The 27,870-nt window shown below is 32.5% G+C and overlaps 1 protein-coding gene across 1 annotated transcript in view; it reads left to right on the forward strand.

The window, feature by feature from the left end:
• Positions 1–2,771: 2,771 nt before the first annotated feature.
• Positions 2,772–27,870, forward strand: part of LOC127708559 (bone morphogenetic protein 10-like) — a 47,197-nt gene continuing 22,098 nt past the window's right edge. The window contains exon 1 of the mRNA XM_052213465.1: positions 2,772–4,091. Coding sequence (XP_052069425.1) covers positions 3,698–4,091 — 394 coding nt within the window. The 5' untranslated portion in view covers positions 2,772–3,697. The remainder of the gene's footprint in view (positions 4,092–27,870) is intronic.

A 27,870-nucleotide genomic window follows, 5' to 3' on the forward strand; every position in this document is an offset into this window, starting at 1 on the left:
ACTGGGTATGAGTGGAATAGTAAGTTTATTGTCCCCGGGGTGCAACTATTGCCGTGAGGCGTATCCGAGGGCAATAGTTGTATCCGAGGGGACAATAATCTTACTTTTCCACGAATATCCAGTCAGTAAGTGTTTTATTATACCGAAAGAGACAACGGACAATAAATGTCGGGGCTAAATCAACTATCGTAATATAAAAAGCAGAAACACAACCATACTGTTTCAAGTTTACTTCGTATAACTTCTGAATGCTAAGACTACGTCCCGCACTGACGTCAACCCCTAGATACAATAGGTAAAACGCGTTATTCTCAACATTATCCAATCCTGTAGCTGCAGTTAAAATTCCGCGAAATATAATGACGCTTGCGGTCAAATAGTTTCACCGAGGTCCAATAGTTGGAAACTATTGACCGTCAAATAGTTCAACGCTTGCAATTTGAAAATAGTGAAAATATTGTGTACTTATTTCATATAAAAAATGGTAACTGAGGTATAATAATGCCGATTATTGCTCCCATTTGAGATCAGACAGCGCTAAGACACGAAAAGTGGAAAAGTCGGATTACTATCCTCAATGATCTGGAATGTCCTATCATTGTCTGGACGCAGTCGTATAGGTTCGTAACAGATTCCTACAGATCGGGAAAGGTCCGGAGAGGTCGGTCAGGCACCCCCGACATTTAGGTGCGTCCCGTAACATTCGGGGAAACTGAGCCGATTTTGTCTAGTCGGATTACAATCGTGACTATGTTGTGACAGCTAGATTCTGCTGTATCGGATCAAAATCGTAACAATGTTCTGTGGAACGGGCATGATCTGGAGAAATCTGTCATTTGATGTTTTTTTTTGCCAATTAAGTCCAGATTGCATCCCGAATGCGAACCGCCTTTGCCGAAACCGTTCCGGAACAGTCCCGTTATTTATACGAAATTCGGCAATAATACCCACGTCAGAGTCCCGTCAGTTACAGAACACGATACGACTGACTCCAGACAAAGCCGTTTGCAATGCGTGCAGCAGACTGTTATAGCAATGCGTTCCGACAGTACCTGATCATCCCGAATATGGCGACAGTTTTCTAACGGATATCTTCCGTCAGCGTCGGTTCACTGTCTGGTCACTGTCTGAGGTCTGTCGGGTCGTATTCGGCAGACTCGGGACGCTGTCGGGACAGATTTTGTCGTTTTTTTTTAACATGGGAAGGATACAAATCGGAATAGAATCGGATTGAGAACGGGATAATCGAGACAAATTCGGATATAAACGGCTGAATTTGGACTCTTCCTGAACAATATCTGATTGTTGTCGTAATTAAATAATTGTTTTTAACAAATTTTAATAAAAGTTTGAATTTCCAGCCACGATTCACAGGATCAGACTTTTGACAAATTTTAAACGGGATTGGTCCTTTCAAGTACGGCAGTAAAAATCGTGAATGTGTGACCCCCGCTTCAAATGTTATTTTGATTCGGGGTGCGCCCTTAGGGAAATCACACTCTTGTTAATTTTAGGGTTGCCATAATTGTATATCAAAGTCAAAAATATAACAATTCTAACATCAAAGTTGTTGAACATCTAACATGTTGCGTAATACACATTTCCATTTTCTTCCATTTTCTCACTGGAGGTTTTAAAATTATGTTATGTATTAGCAGTATTCTGTATAAGACTTGTTTTCTGTATTTGACCTGGTTTTCTGTATAAGACCTGGTTTTCTGTATTAGACCTGATTTTTAATGACTATAGTTCTTTGATACTTAGAATTGTAATAAATGGACAATCAAGTCATTGGTATTGGTAAATAAATATATTTATATGGCCCATTTATTACATACGACATTCAATTTTCAATATTCTTATTTTCATGAAGACCAAAGTGCGAAATTTTTTTAATACAAATAATTATTTATCACTGAAGCAAACATACAAAAAACAGCATAAAATTTCTAAATTTCAAATCATTAGCCTAGTTTTGTGTTTATATTAGATACACTTTGAGGGCGTTAGTCCGAAAGGGTGTATCTAATTTACACCAAGATATTATTGTCAATGCAGAATGATAGTTTTCAATAGTCAAGGAGGGGGGTCTTTCAGCGATTTGATCATATGTTATAAAATTATTGAAAAGCATGATAAATGCAGGGTATCCAATTTCATTTAGCGACATCTCGGTGTAAACACTGAGTGTAAATATATTTATGAAAGAATACGAGGCGTCATTTAATGGTGTAAATTAATATAAATGTAGGAAACTTCTTAGCATGTTCACAAGAATGAATTCTACTAAATAAAATGATACAACTTAAGTAGAAAAGACTGTTGTTTATAATTAGATCTATTATCAGCTATGTCTGGCCAATGATTACATGTAGTATCTGGCCAAAAATGCCTGATAATATAAGATATATAGACATAAATTAATTTTCCATAGACATAACTTTTACCACCCATATTAAACTATTAATAACGATGTAGTTTCATGCGCGGCGGTTAACAGTTTTTCCCACAGTTGCACTAATTAAGTACATTTCATTCACAAATTCTCATGAATAATGATGTAATGTTAAACATTCGGCAAGAGATATGCTTTTAATAGTTCCATGTAAATCTCTTTTATACGCCTCTTTTTATTTTCTTTAGAAACTAATTCTTTTATCAGATATCTGAATATTTAAAATAACACGCTTATAGTTAGCATAATTGCATGCCATGACTGATACTGATAATTGGAGTTATAGAAACACTATCATATTGGATTCTGATTTCATTTGAAAACAATTTTTGTTGCGCAAGTTGTTTCCAATTAAAGCTCAGATAACCTAAACATTGACAGTGTAAACTTGATCTTAACAATATAAAGGTGCAGATAGTATTTATCAATTGTTTATAAACGTATGCAAAAAAACATCCTGAAGAGCATCGGTCTCAAGAGACCAGAGATAACAATATATTTTAGAAATAAGTTTGTGTTGTTAATAATGTTAAATTTTGATGTACGAAATGCGACAATGAATTCGAATTGAAGAAAGTCGAATCGTGGAATCTAGCTCCGTGTGCTTAAAGTGTGGGAGTTCTGAAGTGCAAATTAAATTTGTATTGTAGTACGTGTGAAAATTCAGGTGAAATTTACTGTAAAATTGTACTAATTTACAGCAGACCACGTGTTGGTACATCTGGATGATAATAATTTCACTACAGGATCAGGAAAATTCGACTAGAAATCCAAATTTAACTCTATGGGTGATAACAATGGGTGTTGCCGCTACCTGGCCTTTAACCAGCAGTTGTTTAGCATTATTTATAGTGCCACACCAACTTTTTTGACGCGTGCTTTAGATTTATAGAGTCGATGATTGCAAAAGTTTTACGACTTCGTGTTCGTTGGAAGATTTCCCTACCCTTCAATTGCAGAAAATAGTTCTTATCACCACCTGCATAATGGCTACAGGATGTATATTTCAAAATTGGAAGACACCATTATTAAATGTTGACAATTATTCGATAATTTTGAGCCTTCATGTAAAATAGTTACTTATTGAAGAAGACACTTTATGTATTTTATGATATTAAAAAGACATGAGATCCTGAATTTTATATCTGAAATAATTCTAAAGACAAATGACAGCGTTTAAAACTTTCAGAACTAATTTAAAGTTCTGCTTGTGTTACAATCAAGTATTCGAGTACACACGGAATGGAGTTGTCTTGGTTACTTTATTATCTTACATTTCTTTTTAATACGTTAATTGAAATTTCAATTTCAAGACCGACAAGCAACGATACGGTTTTCGAGATTTTTAATGAGAAAACTAATACAAAGAAAATGGGGTTACGAAAAGAGTACGAATATGACGATGATTACGAGGAGCCATTCGATTCATTTATCCAAAGTAAAACCGATAACATTTTGGACACAGTACTGATGCCACCCGGATTAGGCATATCAAAAGAAACCCTACAGATCCAAAGTGAGACCAAGAGTCCGGCTCCGGAATATATGATGGAACTTTATGAAAAATTTTCAAAAAACAAATTGAATCAACCGAAATCAAACATTGTTAGAAGTTTTATGAATATAAATGATAAAGGTAAGTAATTTTCCAGCTTTTTCAGCGTAATATCTACCATAATCAAATCAAGTTTGTCTTTATTCGTAACTTTAAAACAACAATGTGATTTCACCTGTTCGATCCGTGAAAGGATTTGAATTTGTCGATTTCAATATGAAATAGTTTTAAGTATTTATGCCATATCTTCTTATATCTAAGTATTTATGAAACAAAATAAAATTTACCAATTTTTTTTTTTTTAAATTGTTGATGATATTGAAAAAAATATTAAAGATTTAAGAGACTGGTCCGCCTGTCTTTGTCGGAAATGAACATGGAAATGCTACGTTATTCGTATATATACGTTGAAGATCCAAATTCTGGCTTTTATTCGTGTTATGGTAAAGTCCGACAGAGAAACATACTACAAAATCCAAATCTTTAGTTATTTCAGAGTAAACTTCGAACTTTAAGCTTTATTTTGATTTTGTGCACTTTTATTCAATTAGACTTTTTAATGATCGACCGTTATCAATGAATAAAAAACCAATTGATATGATAGTATGCAAACTTAATGTCCTCTACTGGTTGGTATCCGGCAATCGGGCACCTCACCTTTCAAATGTCGGTGTACTCTTCGCGTCCGCGTTCAGCATTCTTTGGAGATTAAATCGGACCGTGAGAGATTAGAAATTGACAAACTAAACAGAAACGAACCAAACTTAAATTTGGTGATACAACAGTATTGTCGAAAAATATAGGATACATTTATACGAGCTCTAGAAACAGGAATAAAAACAAATCTTTTTTAAATATACGTATATTGATCTGTTCATGTATGTTTATAAAAGGTACATTTTGGTATCCAAAAAGATCTACACGTTGTTGATAGTTTTAGCACCTGCCAGATTGTGTTTCTTTACTTTGACACCACTCGATGCCAGATCGTTTTCTACACTATGAAACCACTCGATATAAGTACCGCCAGAGAATTGTGTTGAAACGCTACTTCAGATTACTATAACATAAAACGATTGTGCATAAGATTTAAAAGCAACAAAGATTGTTTTCAAAGTGGAAAGCTTTTATCATACAAAAAAACCTGGTCGTAAATAAGCGTTAACATAAACCATACAAAGGGTGATATCAATCTACAGAAATCATGTGACAATCGTTAATATAAAGACACCAAGAGTGTCTAATTGTAAATAATTGTGAATGGAAACCATTATATTGATTAAGATAAGCACTTTTACAACTATTGCCAATTCTCAGTAAGTTTCGAATGATCTAAGGCGAGCGTTTTTTTGTTTTTACTGTTTCAAATTCTTTTTTCGTATTCGATAGGATGTAAATAAATGATTACACATACCATGAGTGACCTAATATGGCATACATGTATACAGTATGATGAAGGGGGTTTTAACGACCTTGACTACCCATGAGGGTCTTGCACGGTCGGTATGTATACAGTACACGGGCCGTGAGTGACTTTATATCGTATATACACAGGCCACGTGAGTGACCTAATACGGCATATACACGGACCGTGAGCGACCCATTATGGTATATACCAGGATGTGAGTGACCTAAAAAGGAACATTTATATACAGGGCCAGTAAAATTGATATGGGAACTGTTAACCTCCGCTCTTGTCCAATGATCTTTCCCAGAGTGCTCTTTTTTAACTTTTGTAAACAAACCCATGCAGTAAAATAAAGTTTATAAAAAAGACTATGTAGATGCATCGTAAGAAACGCAACTATATCAATCAGCTATCGGAAAACTGATGTATTATCATTCTTAGGGATATTTATGAAGAATGTATGATATCGTTATACTTGTTGATAAACTAAAGACATAAAAACAATTAATATGTGTCAACAAAAAATAAACAAATTAATAACAGAGCTTTGCTCAATTGATTTGCTTTTCTATAAGTGAATGTTGTTATGACTTTTTAATGGAACGAGCATTTGATATTCTTGGAACGGGGGTGGGGGCATTTAAAATGAAAATAAAAATCCATGCAGCATTTCTCAAAAACATAAATAATCCTTCCTCGTAATGTTTGATATTAACTGTTTGTGGGGGTGGGGTTGGTCGGGGTGTGAATCTCTTGCTCAAATCACTTGAAAGTGGCGGTATGCTCAAAATATTACCGGCAATATTTAAAATGATGTTTTTACTATGACGATTCATTCAATCATGTTGCCGGTTTTTGCAATGGTTCTTTTTGTTTAATTATTTGTCTGTAATGCTTCAAGTGAGAACTATTTTTATACGACCGCAAAATATTTTGTCGTCATCATCGTCCGAAGACATTGGGTTTCCAGACAATAACTTGGGAATAAGTGTATGGATCTCCATGAAATTGTACCACAAGGTTCCATTCCACTAAAGGAATAATGGGATTTATTTGGGGGATTATTGTCCAAACTGTTTAGGAATTTGGAGTCAAAACAAGAATTTTTCTTGTTTCAGGTCAATAACTTGAATGTGTATTAGTGTATGGATCTCAATGAAATTGTGACGCAAGGTTCCATACACCAAAAAGAAGGTTGAGATTGATTTTGGGGGTAATCGCACACACCGTTTTAATTTTAAGAATTAAGGACATAAAACTAGGATTTTCTGGTTTTCGGACAATAACTTTAGTATATATAAGTCTATGGATCTCTATAAAATTGTACCACAAGGTTCCATACAACAAAAGGAAGATTGGAATTGATTTTAGGTGTTATGGCCCTACCATTAAATATATGTTTTTTTTTATATGCTTAATCTAACTGTGTACTTAGATTTTGGATCTTGGGTCCCGTTATCAAATTGGTACACATTGAAGTCCAAAGGGTCCAAAATTAAACTTTGTTTGATTTCGTCAAAAACTGAATTCCTGGGGTTCTTTGATATGCTGAATCTAAACATGTATTGGATATTCGACCATAATAGTTAAATGTCTAATCTCAGTTTTTTAAGTTCTTAGACCACATTCATTGTGTGTCAGAAACCTATGCTATGTCAAATATTTAATCCCAATCCAAATTCAGAGCTGTATTGCACAATTAAAAGAAATTGTAAGTAGAGTCAAAGATAAAAATAGATGAAGCATCAAATCTAGTTTTAGAGAAGAAATTGTATACATATAAATATAGTTTAAAATTTACTGTTCAATATAAGATATTTTGAAAAATGATTAAAGGTCAGTTTTATAGATAATTTTTTAATGAGGAATGATATTTTGAAAATTGTTTTTATCATATTTATTTTGTTAATTTTTTGAAGAGCTTCGTGTAGGTTTGTTTGTTATTCTGTATTATATATATAAAACGTCTGGATATTAGTCTACGGTCTTTCTATCGAGGGCGCTGGATCGTTACGAGTAACGATATCTGTACACAGTAAATATACGCATAAAAAGTGTACAAAACAATACCAATATAAAAAAGGGAACATTAGATATAATTATCTATAAATATTTGGGATAACAGATATCCTTCATCAGTATGATTTACGATGATATTTTTGATATCAATACCAAAATATGCCATCTTTAATGACCTGACAACAGTATCGTAACTATATCCCTTCTGAATAAGTCTGTTTAAAGGTTTGGTTAGCTTTTGAGGTGAGTGTCGACATTTTTGTGCTTTGTATAGAATATTACCATAAAAGATTGGATGTGAAATACCTGAACGTATTAGATGTCTGCATGTATATTTATATTTACAAATTTACAAATGATGTCCTTGTAACGATGATAAAATTTAATAAATGTTTTGACTAGTTTGTTATATCGAAAACCCTGGTGTAATAATTTTTCAGTAATACAGAGATTTCTTTCGTTAAAATCAAATACGTTGTTACATACACGAGCGATTCGAACAAATTGAGCTATATAAACATCATAAGATGCATGGTGACAAGGGAACGTCACTATCTAAAATTGGATAATTAACAATAGGAAATGAAAAATCATCTCTTTTATCATAAATTTTGGTATTAAGCTTCCCGTTAAAGATATAAATATCAAGATCCAGGAAAGGGCAGTGTTCATTGTTAGTATTAGCTTTATTTAAAGTCAGTTCAGCAGGATAAATCTCTTTAGTGTACATAATGAAGTTGTCATTATTGAGAGCCAATATATCATCCAAATATCAAAAAGGTGTTATTAAATTTTTATATCAGATGTTGTTTCGATGGGTCTTTGCTGATTTTAGTCATAAATTGTAACTCATAACAATACAGAAATAGATCCGCAATAAGTGGTGCACAGTTATTCCCCATTGGAATTCCGATAACTTGAAGATATACGGAATCTCCATAGCGAACAAAAATGTTATCTAGTAAAAATTCAAGATCGTATCAAAGCAGGTCCAATTGACATAGTTCTTGTGTTTGTTGTTACTAAAATATGACCTAAAAGAGTACTTGCTTTGCTGAATCTGACCGTGTATTTAGATTTTGAATATTGGACCATAATAGGTAAAAGTCCAATTTCAAAATGTTACGTTCATTCCGTGTTAGAAACCTATGCTGTGTCAAATATTTAACCACAATCCAAATTCAGAGTTGTATCAAGCTTGAATGTAGTGTCCATACTTGCCCCAACTGTTCAGGGTTCTACCTCTACGGTCGCATCAAGCTGCCTCCCGCGGGGTATTTTGTTTATCATAGTGTTGTTTTCCCTTTGGCTTCTGTTTTAATACCCTCTTTCTTTTTAAATAGTATTGCAAGAAATATTGAACGGGTACATTGTACCATAGTGTTGTTACACTTTAAGAAAACACAAGTTAACTAAATGTCCTGTGAAACGAGAACTGTTAAAAAAAACGTCAAAAATGGCAATTGTAAGAAGCAGCATTTTAAAATTAACCAAATTAATTGTTATATATTTTCTTATGTCCTTATAATTTGATCAATCTTACAAATGTGTGTCTAATAATGTATTATGCAATCTCACATGTTTCATTTTTTAAAAATAAAAAAGAAATTACAAAAAAAATTTTTGTCAAAGAACATCCAGATGTGATACTTTAAATTTAAAAATAGGCTTTAAGTTCTTTCGTATCTTTACTGCTAATGCTGCTAAAGCAATAAAAAAGTCTAACAGTGTCATAATTCTTTCTCTAAATTGATAGTTAAAAGCTCCTGTCACAGTCAACCTATCACAGACAAACAAATTCTCTCTTACATCGTAGAATTAAGCTATTTCAAGTTTTTATCAAAGATCGTCCTTTCTTAAATTGACGCAAATCAGATTAAAGCATTTCTAAAATTAAAACAAATCAGATTATATTGGGTTTAAGCACTTTTGTTCGAATTTTCAATTTAAAGCGACAAGATACCGCACTAAAAATGAATCACAATTATATAAAGAACACAGGGCTTACTATTTGTGCTATCATACAAAACGTAACATAAATAAATTTCCTCAATAAACATGCATTATACCTGCCTTTATGATGAATGAGAATTTAAATACCATTCTATCTTAAATGCTTAAACTATGAATTATGGCGTTTTCTACATATTTATTAAACACGATTTTTTTATAATTATCAGTTACATTATCGTAATTTTTTTTGTATGTAAAGCTAGTATGGTAGCGTTTAAATTGACTATTTTACATTTACTAAATCTGGGACAATTTTATATTTTTTTTTAAGCATTCAAGCACACATGTGTATGATATACTGTGTATGATATGCTGTGGATTAAGCACACATGTGTATGATATGCTGCTGACTAAGCACACATGTGTATGCTGCTGACTAAGCACACATGTGTATGATATGCTGTGGACTAAGAGACAAAAACTGAAATTCGAATCTTCAATTGCACAGCCAGCTACAACGCGTTCATGTCTGTTGAATATCTAGCATACCTTTCATATGCCTGTGCCTCACTGCTAGGAAATACTGAAAATCATCAATTTTCCAATATATCTACTATTTTATTCTCATGCCAAAAAAAGACAAGTAGATTAAACTAGAACTGCGAGTTTTATTCATGGTTTTATACACATATATTTATGACTCTGGTCTGGCTGTGGCTAAAGATAATAAACTAATATAAAAATTAGATGAGGTATGATTGCCAATGAGACAACTATCCACCAAAGTTCAAATAAAGTGGATGCAAGCAATTATAGGTAACCGTACGGCCTTCAACCATGAGAAAACCCTATACCTTATAGTCGGCTATAAAAGGCCCCGACATGAAAAATATGAAACAGTTCAATTGAGAAAACTAAGTTGATTATATATATATTTATATTTGATGGTCAAAATTATTTGTGTCTCTAAATGATAAAAATCATTGTAAAAATTACTTTGCTTATCATTGGCTCTTTAATAGAAATAAAAATATCTTTATTTTATCTTTATAGAAAAGATACCACAATCCCTCAAAATTGAGTATCTCCCCTTCAACATGCTGGACCGGGATTATATTCCTTTATTTTTATCCTCAAGTATTGTTCTGCAATGTTTCATCAATACCTGTCCAATCGTTTAGATGGAGTGGCGCTTATTTTAGATTATTACTCCATATTGAAGTAAGTAAGTTGGACAAAAGCGACAACCACTCAAATTACAGGTGCTGACTTGGGACAGACGCATATAAAATGTGGCAAGGTTAAGCATGTTTGTGAGCGTTCACCCCCCCCCCCCCCCCCCCCTTTTGGTTCCCTTACATGGAACATGTGAAAAAACAAAAAAAATAAATGTTATTGTATTGGATACGCCTTCAACTTCATTGACCGTCCTTTGAGGAACATTCGTAAAACACATTCGCTTCTTGAGTCACAGTTATAATTTTATCTGATGTAACTAACGAATTTTCTCACCATGATAATTGCTTACGGGAATGTAGCAAGGGGCAGATATTGACAAACAAACAAAGCAGATATTGACAAACACACAAATGATATAGTAATAGTTCTCTTTCTTCGTCAGTATAGCTATGCACTATTGTTTTGAATAATGAATTCATTTATACTTCTTGCTTGTGTTTATCACACTGAAATCTGGCAGTAAATGAAGGACACACACGAGTTCCTGATAAAGAAAGATTAGTTAAAATCTTCGTGTAATTAAAACAATTCTTATGCCCCAACTAAAGTATTGCATTTACAGTGAAGACGATAACAATAAATACAATACACGAATAAGAGGATTCTTAAGAGATAAAGGGTGGGAAATTTGGACTTGCACTGGGTATGTTCGAAAGGGACAGACATTTTACCTTGCAACAGGTCACCGACAGACCCCTCAGAGAAATATTGAAATTGGTTTCAGAATCAGTGTGATTTTAGTGAATAGTATCGCTACCATTTTGTAGATATCTTGTAAAAATCTCAAATATGATTCACAAAATACATAAGGGATGATACAGTGGTTGTCGTTTGTTGCTGTGTTTCATAATTTTGTTTTTTGTTTATTCGATTCTGTACATAAATCAAGTCTTCTCGTTTGAATTGCTTTACAATTGTCATTTCGGGGCTCTTTATAGCTTGCAATGCGGTATTGGTTTTGCTCAATGTTGAAGGCTGTACGGTGACCTATAGTTGTTTACTTCTACATCAATTGGTCTCTGGTGGAGGGTTGTCTCAATGTCAATCATAACACATTTCTATTATATCTAACACTTTCAACTAAAGGTAAACACTCGTATGCTTTGTAAGGTGGGAGCTCTTCATAATTTCCTTGGAAATATTTCGCCGTTTGAGATTTTGTACGGGTGCCGGTGCTTGCAATTTTCTGATTCTTTTCAAAATGGAAGTCGAATTACCGTTCTATTGTAAATCTCTGATTGTAACTGATTAAATGAGAGTAATTTAATTAATTAATTTACTATGACAAGTTCATTGAATCTGGATATGGAAAGGATATTATAAACGATAACTTAACTGGTGAGAATAAATATAAACAACTGCCTCGGAATTTACAAAAGATTAAACAAAACAGAAAAAAAGTTGATTTCATAACGAAATTTGATAGACAACTTCAGCGGAAATTATTTGATATTTAATCTAGCTTGGCAACTAAAATGATTATCGACATGCCGATGTAATTGTAAAATAGTAAAAAGTCGCAGTTTTCAGAATTTCTGATGTTTAAAATGCATGCTACATCAACTGGTTGGTCTTAAATATTTCTGTGACGCGTAAAATATTTTATCATTAATCAATTTTATGATAAAAATATTTCACAAATTACTTTTTTTCCTGATTTTACTTCTAATAAAAAATCATCGAAGACCGGAACCAATTGGGGTTTAAATAATCTTAACTGTCGATATTAAACAGAAGGCCGAGATACTTTTTAAATGATGTTTTATCTTTATGACAACTGGGAGGGTAATATATTTACAGCCATCGAATCGTTTTATCTGCGGTTACGCAAGGAGGGGGTACAATAAATTCCAGAGATTCTACGAAGATTTAAGGACATTATCTGGACAACAATCTTGTATATGACAAAAATAGAAATACATCCTATCAGAAGTCACAATTTTTACCTGCACTTTTAAAAAAATAAAGTATTAATTTCGAACTTTATGAACTGTAATTGCCTTTTTATATGGTCGGGAATTTCAGGCGTAAATTAAGCGAAAGGACAAAAAAGAAGAAGAAAATCTTCTTTAGGGGGTAAATGAGAGTAAGCACACGAAACGTTTTATATGTTGTATCTGTGTATAGATATAAGAAGATGTGGTATGAGTGCCAATGAGACAACTCTCCATCCAAGTCAAAATTTATAAAAGTAAACCATTATAGGTCACAGTACGGTCTTCAACACGGAGCCTTGGCTCACACCGAACAGTAAGCTATAAAGGGCCCCAAAAAATTACTAGTGTTAAACCATTCAAACGGGAAAACCAACGGTCTAATCTATATAAAAAACGAGAAACGAGAAACACTTATGAACCACACGTTTTTTTAATGGTGACATTTAGTATGATCTTAAGTAGGAAGCCACCACAAAGAATCGGCTTCATGTTCGTTTTTGAGCTTATTGTTTAACGTTATTCATATTATTGTGCATACAAGTTCTTGTTGAACGATTTATTGCACTTTAGAAATTCAAAACCAAAACAACAGATATGGTGGTTACAAAAAATCAACAAACTGAAAAACCAAAACAAAATATCCAATGATGGTACACGTATAATAGCATGAAAACATAAATATTGAAAATTAAGGGAAGCTAGATTCCACATTAAAGGTCTAGGTCATTAAGTAAACAAATTGAATGTGACAGTGTAGAAGGAAAATTTAGTATTAATAATAGAAGACACAAAGTAATGTCATACGAAATAATTAGACAAGCAATTAATTGTAAAAATTATGTTTTCAATACAAACTTGTCTATGTTTAGAGAATGAGCAAAATAAAGAATAGCACACCAATCATCATGTCAGTTTTAAGCACATTAACACGAAATATTTCAAATATATTTCTAGACAAAAATGCATAAGATTGTATTACACTCTTACGACAATCAAGTGTCATTATTTTTTTTGTGTAAATGAATTTGTTTGCTTCCCTCTCTCTTTCTTAATTTGCTTGTGCTTCCTTTCTTAATTTGCTTGTGCTTCTTCATTTGCTTGTGCTTCTTCATTTGCTTGCTTGTTCTTCTTCATTTGCTTGTTCTCCTTCATTTGCTTGTTCTTCTTCATTTGCTTGTTCTTTTTCATTTGATTGTTTTTCTTCTTTTGATTGTTCTTTTTCCTTTTGCTTATTCTTCTTCATCTGATTGTTCTTCATTTGTTTGTTCTTCTTCATTTGCTTGTTTTTCATTTGCTTGCCAGTTTTTCATTTGATTTTTTTTCTTCATTTGATTGTTTTTCTTCAACTGATTGTTCTTTTTCGTCATTAATGTAAATTTTTTATCGGTTGTCTTTTCATCTGAATTCAGTGTGTTCGGTTCTCATTATTTCATCTGAATTCAAGCTGTTTAGTTCTTATTATTTCGTCTAAATTCAGGCTGTTCTGTTCTTATTATTGCATATGTTTGCTTCTCTTTATTTCGTCTGTTCGCTTCTCTTTATTTCATCTGTTCGCTTTTCTTTATTTCCTCTGTTCGGTTCTCATTGTTTTATTTAAATTCAGGATGTTCGGTTCTCATTATTTCATCTAAATTCAGGATGTTCGGTTGATATTATTTCATCTTAATTCAGGATGTTCGGTTCTCATTATTTCATTTGTCTTCCAGCTGTACTATTCTTATTATTACATATGTTCGCTTCTCTTTATTTCATCTGTTCGCTTTCTTTATTTCATCTGTTCGCTTCTCATTGTTTCCTCTAAATTCAGGATGTTCAGTTATCATTATTTCATCTAAATTCAGGATGTTCGGTTCTTATTATTTCATCTGATTTTCGATTGTTCTGTTCTCATTATTTCATCTGATTTCCGACTGTTCGCTTCTCATTATTTCATTTGAATTTCGGCTGTTCGGTTCTCTTTTTTTCAACTTTTCCGTATTTTTTGTAACTCCTCTGGTTTTTTCCTAGGCTAAAATGTATAATACAAATATACCAATCAATCCCAATATTCAATCTTACATGTCATATTTTGATATTCATAGTTACATTTCTAGTGTGCTTTTTTCACACTTAAACATAATAATCTTTCTAAATAGTTCATATGAACAATCCAGAAACTTATTTCAGCAACATTATTTTTTTTCAAATCCACAAAAAAAAAAATGAATAAATATAAGCATCAGTAGTCTGTATTTTACTACTAGGCATTTGTATCATAAAATCCGATGGATCATCTTCAATATGTTACATAAAGTATAAAATCGTTTAATCTATCTTTTGAATAATCAGGGATGAATCCAGATGCTGGCCCATTCCCTGTCCCGCCTTAATATGGTAATTGTTTTCGGTTTTTGACTAGAGATCCTTTTTTGCCCCTCTCTCCTTTCTTTAAAATGCGTGATCCGCCAAAGGATTTGAGTCCAGACTGCCTGGTCAGTAACCAAATAATAAAATTATGGTATTTGAATACTAGTACTCTTTGTATATTGGTGCGTACACAATTTCGGCTATGTAATAAATTTCGGGTTGACTAGAAACCAAAAGGATTTGAAAGTCACATTGAGAAAATGCCAATCAATTATTATATTTGCTATACCAGAATGTCCGCTATTACGCCCGTGTACCGTTGTACTTTAAATGCTTTAAATGTATATAACATCTGCTAGTTTTCTCTTTGGATACTGGTATTAATAATTTGAATTAGATTTATCCTCTCATTACCTGATTTGTATCCTTCCTTTGAAGACATAAGAGATAAAGATAGAAATAAATTTAATCTTTTCAAATTTAACTGTAAGAAATCTTCAAGAAAACTGATGTCTATTTGATATATCTCTCAACCTACAGAGCACTTTCATTTTGTGTCTGTTAGGTGGTCAATGTTTACAACGTATAATAGCAAAACGAATTCAATTATAAACAGTTTACAATTTTACTTAAAATGTTAAATAACTGATCAGCTACGATCATAAGTTAAACTTCTTGTTATTTGACCGACTATAGTATCGTATGAAAATATCGTCCACTTAATGTCTCCCTTTGTACAAAAAGACTCATACACTGTGTGGTATGAACTAAGTATATATACACAGTAACTTCTCGTCAGGCTAGGGGTCTTACATAACATGCACCCGTGATATACAAGTGGATCTCTCTCTCTCTCTCTCTCTCTCTCTCTCTCTCTCTCTCTCTCTCTCTCTCTCGATCGATCGATTGTATAACTTGTTCATATTTTTTATGGGTCCTGAATAGACATCAAATATTGGACACCGAAAAGTCGAGCAATATGATATGAAACATATAAAATAAAATAATATGATTTATATTTAGCTTATTCTGTGTCCAAAAGTCCAAATTAAACATCTAGGAAAATACAATCAGAATACAGAACAATAGGAAAAAGCCCAAACATACACAAACAAACAGAGTGAAAAAAAAAGAAGACAAGACAATAAAAAGGAATGAAGCACGATCAATCAACTTATATGTAGCTAACTAACATTTTAGAATTGATAAAAATAACAAAACCATCTGAATAAAACGGAAATTTCAGTCTCGTAAGCCAGTTAGAGCAAATACATTTCACATTTGAAAATTATATGATGTATCAGGAGACCCGACTTCAAGCTGTACAAAGGGAAATTTCAAACAATTTATGTGTATTACTTGGAAGAAAACATGTCTATCCAACGCCCTTTCTTTGAAGAGTTAAAGATATGAACTTTTATCTGAACGAAAATTCAAAATTAATATAGCCCACCATTTTATCTCTTTTTAATTCATAGATCTAGTTCAGATGCAGTTAATGCACTTGCTTTTGGAAATATTAAAATATCATTATAGGGATCTTGCAGTTCATTTAAAAAATTAAATGGTATCTCATTAAATTCCCATCTATATAAAGTATGAGCTAAAATCGCCAAGTTCAATGCAAAATGGTCTTGAACATGTAAAAGATAACGTCGTAATCTTTATAGTGAAAATGCCTCATAATAATATAATTCATATGCGCGTATATGCATGTTCAAATTATACGGACTTCATTTAAATGATTGTGCTCCTGGCGCAAAAACTGCGCTAAGTGGTTCATAAGGAAGACTGATCAAAATCGGCAATTCACAAATTTGTATGGTTATTATCACGAATTAGTTGACTGATACCATGTGTCGGTGTCTAAACTCACAACAGATAAGCGGCCTGCGATCCTCAGGTACTATAGAAGCCGTTTGATCTGTAAATTTACTGAAAATGTCATATTCCTTGTTTTGAATAATAGTCATATAATCTTTAATTTTACCGATTATGTCCTATTAACGAGTGTGTTCCATTACTGATTGTGGCATTGTGGCTGAGTGTGGATCCGCATGGTACATGATTCCTACATAACAGAAGACGCTTAGCCTACCGATGACCCGGTCTCACACCTTTAGGATTTTATGCGATACCCTCAGTGTTAGTTATCTTGATTGTCTTCTTAATCGATTTATTAGACTTGAACATCGGTAAACTACTGTTGCGTAAATTTGACATTTTGACTGAGTGTGGAAATGCATGATGTGTGACGTCTGCATAGCAGGAGACGCTTTCCGATCCTTTCCCTGTACATGCACCCGGCATACATTCATAAACCTTTCGAGTACCATTATCGTATTCAGACTCAGATATCAACCACTCAAAATACTGAATTTTGGTGTTAGATCACTAACTTTGTACTCCAAGTACTATGTAAAGCTTTATGACCGAAAGGTCTGATCTCGCTTCGGTTAGAGTTCTTGCGATGTACACAGATTTTGATTTTTAACCTTGATTTGTATATATCATTCATGGAGAAATAAACATCGGTATTCTAAGGTAGTTGCTTTAAATTTATACTTCAGTATTTTCTTTAGACAGAAGAGTATAACGTTCTGAGTAACCAATACTACATACTTCACACAACCACCAACTGCCGACTCCTCATAATGGGCGTATAAACACAGACCAAAAAAAAAACCACAAAGGCAAACATAAACAATCAAGGACCTATTGGATTTTACACTGTCGAACGTTTATTTTTTTCAGGTTTCCAAATGTTTAGTCACGAGCGTAGCTTATAGGTTACCTAAGCTGTATTAGGCAAAACATTTTTGGAATTTTAGGTCCTCAATGCTCTTTACTTCTTACTTTATTTGATTCGAGCGTCACTGTTTAGTATTTTGTAGACGAAACGCGCCTCTGGCGTTCAAAATTTTAATTCTGGTTTCTATGATGAGCTTATAAAAGGTTTCGAGAAACACATGTTGTGCGCACGAACATCATATAAGATGCAGTTTTTATTGGAAACAAAATAGAGTGGTCATTAAACATCGCCGATACTTGGAAGGGATGTATAAAGTTAGCAATATGACAATTCTTTTTCGATTAAATGAAACATCTCTTTAATTAACTTCAATAGTCATGCTATTACAGTACATTTGTTTCATATTCTTATTATTCGACTATGCAAGCATATACGTACATACGTACGTGCGAGAATGTATGTTTCAAGTAATTCAAAAAGGATAAATTATTTTGTAAAAAAATCTAATTTAAATTATTAACACATTTATGCTTTTCAAATTATTCAGCAAACGATAACAAGACAGGTTTGAACTTTCTTTGAAGAGAGAAAACATTAATATGTAAATAAATCTTATCTTAAAAAATAAATTAGCGACATGAAATAACCGACAAATTCATTTAATTTACAGTTTTTAATGAATGTAGGTGTTAAATGAAAAAGTTTTATGGAATTACTGGAATATCTTAAATAGAAACTATTTATAATCTTCCGACTTTAGAATCGTTCAATATGAAAGTTTAGGCTTTAGAAATAAACAAGTGCTATTAAAACACATGTTTTGAATTCTTAAACTAGTATAGATGTAACAGGAACCTTTAAAATTGGTACATTTGATTAGAAGAAGACATCTTCATAAATCAATATTTTACTTTTTTCAGTATTTTGTGAAAAATGTACTCTATTCTAGTAGTTACAGGTAACATTATACTTTACATGTACTTTAATGCAAGATTTGCACGGGGTTTCAGATGTTATACAATTACTGTCTTCTGTTGAGGTAAATATGCGGTTTTATTGACTTTTGAAAAAATGATATTCAATGAGGCCGACGGCCGAAGTGAATATCAGTTTTTCAAAAGTCAATTAAACCACATTTTTACAAAAACAAAAGACAGTTATTATTTTATTCCATTTTCCCAGAGAAAACAAGTATATCAAACATTTTACCATAACGTTACAGTTAAAAGCGCGTGACGTTCAGCGCGGTGAATATCACTTTTCTCAAGGTGAATATGCTTTTTTATTCAAAATCCAATTCATAAAGAGAAAACGTACTAAAATAATACCAGTGTGGAATAAATATATTTATCCAGTTATAGTTCCGGTCAATAATAGTAACAATAACGTAATATGAATAATTCAAAATGGCAAATACTCTCGTCATAAATCACATTAGCCTCAAGGAATAATCAATAAGGACTAAAACCTTTCCCTTGATGCAATACCATTCGTAATAAGTCCATTATAAAAGACTGTGTCATTTATTTTATACACTTTTCGTTATTATGGGTTCGATCCCCGACTGGATCTAACCAAAGACTCGAAAATTGTATTTGCTGCTTCTCCGTTAAGCACGCGGCATTTATTAGTAAGAGCAAAAACTGGTTGGGCCGGAGTCGGAATGATGTGTCCGGGTAGGGGGTGACATGTTTAACATTAACTAGCACGCAGAATGATGGGTCACGGAATAATGTCGCTCTATCATTCTTAACGTACATGGGTCACGGGATACTGTCACTCTATCATTCTTAACGTACATGGGTCACGGAATACTGTCACTCTATCATTCTTAACGTACATGGGTCACGGAATACTGTCACTCTATCATTCTTAACGAACTCTATCATTCTAAACGTACATGGGTCACGGAATACTGTCACTCTATCATTCTTAACGTACATGGGTCACGGAATACTGTCACTCTATCATTCTTAACGTACATGGGTCACGGAATACTGTCACTCTATCATTCTTAACGAACATGGGTCACGGAATACTGTCACTCTATCATTCTTAACGAACTCTATCATTCTTAACGTACATGGGTCACGGAATACTGTCACTCTATCATTCTTAACGAACATGGGTCACGGAATACTGTCACTTTATCATTCTTAACGAACTCTATCATTCTTAACGTACATGGGTCACGGAATACTGTCACTCTATCATTCTTAACGTACATGGGTCACGGAATACTATCACTCTATCATTCTTAACGTACATGGGTCACGGAATACTTTTACTTGTATCAAAACTAAATGTTTAAATTGATTTCAACATTACCATATGAGTATTTTTGTTCGTAATATTGAATTGAAAACTGCTGGTATTGCGAGTAACAATATGAACTATTTGTTCGACGATTATGGGCACAGCAAACAAGCGGAAAGGGTGTAGAATGGTGGTAACATTGTGCTGAAAATTCAAAATCTATACACACGCTGAAAAACTAATACCGATTTCAGCGTTATAGGGTGTTTCTTACTTTTTTACTGTTTTTTTTTTAAATTTATATGTATGATTTTTCCAGTACCTCGTGGTATGCAAACGGATATAGTAAAAGACTGAATAAAATTATTAAGGGTTATACGTTCATGAGACAGCAATCCAACGACAAACAAATGATATTTAAAGGTTAACATACAGTCTTCAACATAACCATGTGTCTATATTATATTTAGCATTGTAAATCGTCCCGACTCTAAAGAAAATTAAAATAACACTTAATGAATTGTATGCGTCCGAAACGCTTTTACTTTCACCAGGAACGCTCATTATAAAAATATGAAGATATGATATGATTGCCAATGAGACAACTTTTCACCAGAGACCAAAGGACTTAGAAGGTTAGCTTTGAGCGTTCCTGGTGAAGGTAAATCCAGCATAAATCCACTAAAACGTTGTGATTAACATTAAAAATAAAAGATTAAACAAATTACAATAAGAAAAGAAATATCTGCATGTAGCTTTTTCCAGCTGGTGATAATTACATAATAATAATAAATATTATAGATTAAATTGCAGATAGCCTAAATTGCAACTGTACATACAATGTATCGTTAGAAGTGAAATCATTTAACAAATCTGTCTTGTAGACAATTCATGCAATGTAAACGCCTTAATATAAGTTTTTATGCTCTAGACTTTAGCTCTATTTCAAAACGTCCAAATCATTTAAACAGAATTTTATTTCTTTTTTAAAGATAAACTTATAAAACAAACATGTATTTTATCTATAGTATATTCGACACGACATTAACAACATATCGACATGTTTTAATTTCTTCTGTGTATCTCTGTGTTTGCAAAATAAAAAGCAAATCGGTCACGATGTTTTATGAAAAAAATTAGGCATCATTTAAGGCAACACAGCCGAAAGATAAAATTACGCACTATATTGTGTTTGAATTAATATTAAAATGAAAACAGATTTCGCTGGATTTTGGTAAATAAAAAAGTTGATTCTCTGAATAAAATGATTTTTGAAAAAAGGAACTTTACAAATAAGATATTTTAGAAACATACCCAAATCTTGTTGGAGTACACCAGAAAATTTGAAGTTATGTACGTTTAATTAACGTTTCTTCTATATACATATGTTTGTTACCATGCCCGGAAGTCAGACGTTTTTATACTTGAAAATCGTATTTACATTAGTTTATAAAGAACTTTTGTCTTAAGCATGCGTTTACGAATGTTTTATGGTCGAATTGAAATCTTGTGACCTGTCAACCTATGCTTACCCTGTCAATTCACCTAGTCTATGAGATTCCAACTGTGTACTCAAGTGTTTATTTGTTTCTATCCTAACATAATGTACTGTTAACCAACTTATTTTTGCGAACACTTTACTTTCGCAACTTACAAAGAAAAGTAAAATAACAAAAATACCGAATTCCAAGGAAAATTCCAAACGGAAAGTCCCTTATCAAATGACAAAATCAAAAAGCTCAAACACATCAAACGAATGGAAAACAACTGTCATATTCCTGACTTGGTACCGGCATTTTCTGATGTAGAAAATGGTGGATTAAACCTGGTTTTATAGCTAGCTAAATCTCTCAAATTATCGGAAACAATTTTAACCTAGAAGTCTTATATAAAAACATCAACGATGTTTTGGAAATTCCGATTAATCGGCTCAAAGTCGAAAAAAGGCCTTAATGCAACGTTTAAATTTGTGTACGGTATTTAAATTGGCACCGATTCGATTCCTTGCAGAAACGAATCTAGGGGTAAGCATGTCATGCCATGCATGTAGGATTTTCCAACAGCAGGATAGATGAAAGCAAAATGAAGCGTTCTCTTGCGTCTTGTCATAGTTTACTGCCAACAAACTAAGGTTTGTGCTTTTGAATATCTCTAATAATTTTGCTATAATTTGATATATCAATATTAAACAATTACTACAAATACAAATGTGCTTTGAAGATGATTAAACAATCAAGCAGCGAAGCATTTGTAGATACATACAATTTATCTTGTAATTTATCTTCAGTTGAATTATGAAAAGTCTATCCTTATCCAATTTTATAACATTTACAATATTGTGCAATCTACATTCAGTTTGATGTTTTATCAGAATTAGTTTAGCTTATTCCAATGCAATTTGCTGCATATTATGTGTGTGTAACTGAAGCCATTGCAAATAAAAATACGATATTTCGACAATTTCTTTTGAATCATATTTCAAGAGGAGTTTATACTTACAAGTACATTAAAAGTTTGTTTTATTGCTATTAAAACAGCATTATTTTAAAGTGTATAAGTTAAAGCATTCCAAGTTTATTTAAAAAAACATAATGGTATAAAAAGCTTTTGTTAGGATTATAGAAAAATCAAATAGTGAGACTGCCTTCAGGTTTTCGCCCCTTCACTGAAATATTGACGTTTGAAATTAGATGCAACAGTAGTTTACCGATATACAAATTCAAATTTCATAAATTCACTAAGAAGATACACTTCAAGATAACTAACAAAAATGGGGGAATCGCATGAATTCAACAAGGATCGAGACCGGGTGCATCGACAGGGTATGGATGCATCATCCGCCATGCGTATTAATACTCAAACTAGCGCAACCGGAAATAGGACTCAATCGGTGAATTTAGAGTCTAAGTATATGGATATCTAAGACCGCGTAAACATGCAGCTAGTGAGTTCTGACACCGACACAGTCCCAATTCTTGATGGTGACCGTAAAACTTATGTAATGTCGATTTCAGTCTTGTTTTTCTAAACATATGTATGAATAATACATAGCTGAGACAGTGAAAGAGCAGATTGTTACCCAGAGAAAACATTGTCAACCAAGGCGAATCCGAGGTTTACAATGGTTTTTTTTTCGAGGAGTAACTATCCTGTTCTATCACCCTCTAAGCTATGTGTGTTTTTAATTTATTCAAATGGATGTTCTGTTGTTTTGTCTTTTAAATTTTACATTGAAAGTCATGTCGTAACATATATTCGTATTTAATAAAGCACACAAATGATCAAGGGTCTCCGTGAAGGGTTATAGAATATAAGTCACGGGATAGAGTAGAAAGTCACCCTTGTATTAACGGTGTCATCCTGGTTTGCCCACTTTTAATTACATGCATATGTAAACATAGGGGGAATTGTTGTTTTAACAATTATAGTTTGTTTCTGAATTATAGTCATTTTTTTTACCTTTTATTTTACCTTCAAAATTTTATAAAAGATACTATATTCTGCTATTAAATCAAGAAAAATATGAAAAATTATTTTATATTTGATATACTAGTAGTTTTTAGCAGGAAAATGTATTGAATCAAGTTGACAAATATAAAAAGGTAGACAAATATGTTTACAAAAATGTTTATTATTTTTACAATTCATCAACAAATAGTTTTAATTTTTGGATTTGATATAGTTTTTAGCAGGAAAATGTATTGAATCAAGTTGACAAATATAAAAAAAAAAGTAGACAAATATGTTTATTATTTTTACAATTTATCAACAAATAGTTTTAATTTTTGGTACATTCTGAAAAAAAGTAAACAGTAAAATAATGAAACTAAAGATTAGAATAAATGTCAGTTAAAATTCTTTTTATTTATTCAACTCAATTTTTTTTTAATTTTAAGATATTGTATATATATTTAATATAAAAATATCCAATTAATTCTAACAAATAGAATATAAATGCAACTGTTCAGTATCCAAGCTTTACATTTGACATAACAACATAAGTTACAACTTCAACCAGAAACAGCATTTATTGATTACGAGACCTTTTGAGGATGTTTGGCTTAAAACTTTAGAAGACATTGGTGAATCTGACAACATACCCGCTACACAATCATTATAATATAGTGCCCCATATTACTTATTTCACCAACGTAATTAATTATTTCCTTATGCAATGCAAAAATAAAAAGACAAACAGACAAATAATAGTACAGATGACACAACATAGAAAACTAAAGATTAAGCAACACGAACCCCATCAAAAACTGGGGGTGATCTCAGGTGCTCCGGAAGGGTAAGCAGATTATATAAATTATGTTTACAATAAAAGACAACTTGTACATGTATTAGTGTATTTCTCGGTGTATTTCATCAAAACCATTCAAAAACTAATGAATTATTAAAACACTTTTATAACTGAATGACATTGTTTTGTCATTAGTATGTTAGATTGAATTGATATCAAATTATTGAGAGAAAAAATATTTGATTTAGTTATTATTTTTCGATACAATTGAAAATGGAACTACCATATAAAAAATACCTGAATATATAGAAAACACTAATAAACTATATACCTAAGTTGGAACAGACTATACAATTGTATGCTCATTAAATCTTTTGTCTTTTTTGTTTTCTTTACTAATAGATAATTAGTATAATTAAAAGTGGGCAAACCAGGAGTAAACCGTATTAACCAATCAAAATCTGGCATTGCAACGTGAAGTACTAGTATAATAAAAATAATTGCTTACCTCAAACGATGTAATGTACATGAATGAGTTTTTGCTCTGAGTTTAAGGGAATGAAAGTGATGTTCCTTTGACCTGTTTTTTTTTCGAGTGCTTATAGAAACTTTATCTCAAAATGAACATTTTATCTATTTGTATATATCTCTTTTAGTCATTTAGCTATTAATGTTTCAATGTATTTGTATGTTTCGGAGTTTAGTGTGGCATCCATTTCACTGAACTAGTATACAACATTGTTTAGGGGCCAGCTGAAGCCCGCCTCCGGGTGCGGGATTTTCTCGCTCCGTTGAAGACCCATTGTTGGCCTTGGGCTGTTTTCTTCTCTTTAGTCGGATGTTGTCTCTTTGATACATTCCCCGTTTCCATCCTGTATTCAATATATACATCCCTGGTTTATAAATGTTTAGTTTTGAATGTTCTTAATGAAAGAGGGACGAAAGATACCAGAGGGACAGTCAAACTCATAGATCAAAAACAAACTGACAACGCCATGGCCAAAAATAAAAAGACAAACAGACAAATAATAGTACGGATGACACAACATAGAAAACTAAAGACTAAGCAACACGAACCCCACCAAAAACTCGGGGTGATCTCAGGTGCTCCGGAAGGGTAAGCAGATCCTGCTCCACATGTGGCACCCGTCGTGAGTTAACCCAGAAAAATGCTTCGGAAACACAAAATTTATGAAGTGTTATTTTCATTTATCCCTTCTTTTCCAGTCCGGATTCCACTAAGAACCCAGAACTCTAACTGCCCGTTCTTGTTATTAACGATGCATACCGTTATAGCATTATGCATGACATTGTAACCAATCAGAGAGTCTAAAACCAGTGAATTTGATGTAGTATATAAGAGAACACTTTTTCTTTACTAGTCCATTGTCATGTGAAGCATCTCTCCAATACAAATCATATGCTTTTCAAGTTTTAATGAATTGTCATTCTCATTTGTAAAACAAAATATACACATGCAAAATAAATTACTGCTGAAAATATTGAAAAACTTGGGTTAAAAAGTCAATACGACATTTTCATCAATATGTTTGGAAATTGAAATTACTGGTTATTTAGTTGGTAAAAAAATCGAAGTTTAAAACTGTAAGACACCTGCAAAATAAGAGTTAAACAATATCCATTTTCATTGTTTTACGGAATTGTTCAGACAGTATCAGTTCCTGCCGCCACTTCAGATAATTTGTATTAATTGTTCATGATGATGTTATGTTCCAATCTATGCTCACTTTCATCTTGTATTAGAACACACTTAAAGGCTTACTTTTACCTTGCAATTATGAAAGAAGAATTTCCCCAATTCGTCAATAAACAGGTGGGAATTTGAACTGGTTAAGAAAAAAGTGAGTAGTAAATCGTTATTTGATGATAGTTTTATTTATTGTTCAATCATCCATTCAAAGATGAATCCATTATAGACATCAGAGATTCTTACAATTTCATATGAACAGAATTGGTTGATGATCTGACTTTGAAACGTTGTGACATTTGAAAGCCTTTAACAATATTGTTCATATTCAGAATCTCGATAAAGGAACTTTAAATCAATCACACATGGCTGAATCATGGGGGTTCATCTACATTTTTAAAATAATAAACTATTTTCTTATTTAAATTGTTCCTATTTGCCCTTTGATATGTTATAAGAGAAGAAGACATTGATAGTATTGTTAAAACCTGGACACTTATATAACAAAAATAATTATAAAAATCTACTGCAACCATTAGAAACTGTTCAAAGATTCTTTCAGTTAAAAAGGCCTTCTGATATAAGATGGCCCATGAAATTAGTAATCCAGGTATCTATAATGAGTTTATTGACTGCTGTACCCTAATTTTTGACATGTTTACCTTTTATGTCTGTTTGTTTTGTTCACACATTGTTGTCAATAAATGGAATTTTTTGCGACTGTCATACAAGTTTAGAGAGGTTTAGCTAGCTATAAAACCAGATTTAATCCACCATTTTCTACTAAAGGAAATGCCTTTACCGAGTCAGCAATATGACAGTTGTTTTCCATTCGTTTGGTGTGTTTGAGCATTGATTTTGCCATTTGACAAAGGACTTTCCGTTTCTAATTTTCCTTGGAGTTTGGTATTTTTGTTATTTTACTTTTTGTTGTAAAGACGTATACTTCACCAACGATGTCTTTCATACATAAAGTGTAAACAGTCATTAATTACATTAACGGTACCAATTTTACTGCACCAGATGCTTATTTTGACATTTAATGTCTCTTCAGCGATGTTGGAGGCCAAAATATTTGAAAATTCAAAAGCTACTTCAAACGTTCAAAAGCTGTTAAAATTTAAAAAAAAGACCAGAAGTTAAGAAAAACCTGGACAGGGAATTAGAGCTTTGCACGAGATTGACATAAATTGCTGCAATCATAGTCACTATAAATTAGCTAAACAATTTATACTTTCAAATTATTATGCAGGTGCTGCTAGAATGTTGCTGCATAGATATTGAAAGCTACAAGTTGGAAACTGAAATCATCTCTTTTGTCGTTAAGTTTTGTCTGCCTCATACAGGGCCGTAACTAACCTCTTTTCAAAGTGCGGCAAAATATATTCGCCGAGGGGTCTTGGAAAAAATGACGCAAAATCGTGCATTCTAAGCGTTTCCCGGACCCTTTCTTAAACTAAAACGCAACTTTTGTTTTAATCACTTTTTCGACAATATTCTGGTCTCAAAGCAAAATATATAGATCCAGTGTAAGACTTTTTAGTTTTAGGGACAACATCAAAAGACCGATATGTTATATAACGCAAAATTCGTAATTCACATAGTCAAGTGTGTGGCTGCTGTTTTTATGTTTTTTTGTTATTGAGTTTTGGCTTGCAGAAAAACGTATTATACCTGTCAATTATGTTTTTTTTCAAATTAAGTTAAGAGGGGCTGATTATCATTGATATAACCGTGAATTCAGTTTTTATAACATAATTCAATTACTATTGATGTAGTTCCTAACATGGATAAAAGGGTACACTCAGGATAGACTCAGTTCTTAGACCTCATTGCCGGTATACTGTTTTTGTGCAGTTTTGATATGTATATCGGCTGATTAATGTCGTATCTGTCTGTTCTGGTCTTGTATTGTGTTTAGACTTTGGTGTAATATTTTTGTGACTTTAAAATTTCTTCACAGTACAATACTTTAAGTACCGCTTAAGTCGACGCT

Source organism: Mytilus californianus, unplaced genomic scaffold (genome assembly GCF_021869535.1).
Source record: "Mytilus californianus isolate M0D057914Y unplaced genomic scaffold, xbMytCali1.0.p SCAF_7, whole genome shotgun sequence".
Classification (NCBI taxonomy): Eukaryota; Metazoa; Mollusca; class Bivalvia; order Mytilida; family Mytilidae; genus Mytilus; species Mytilus californianus.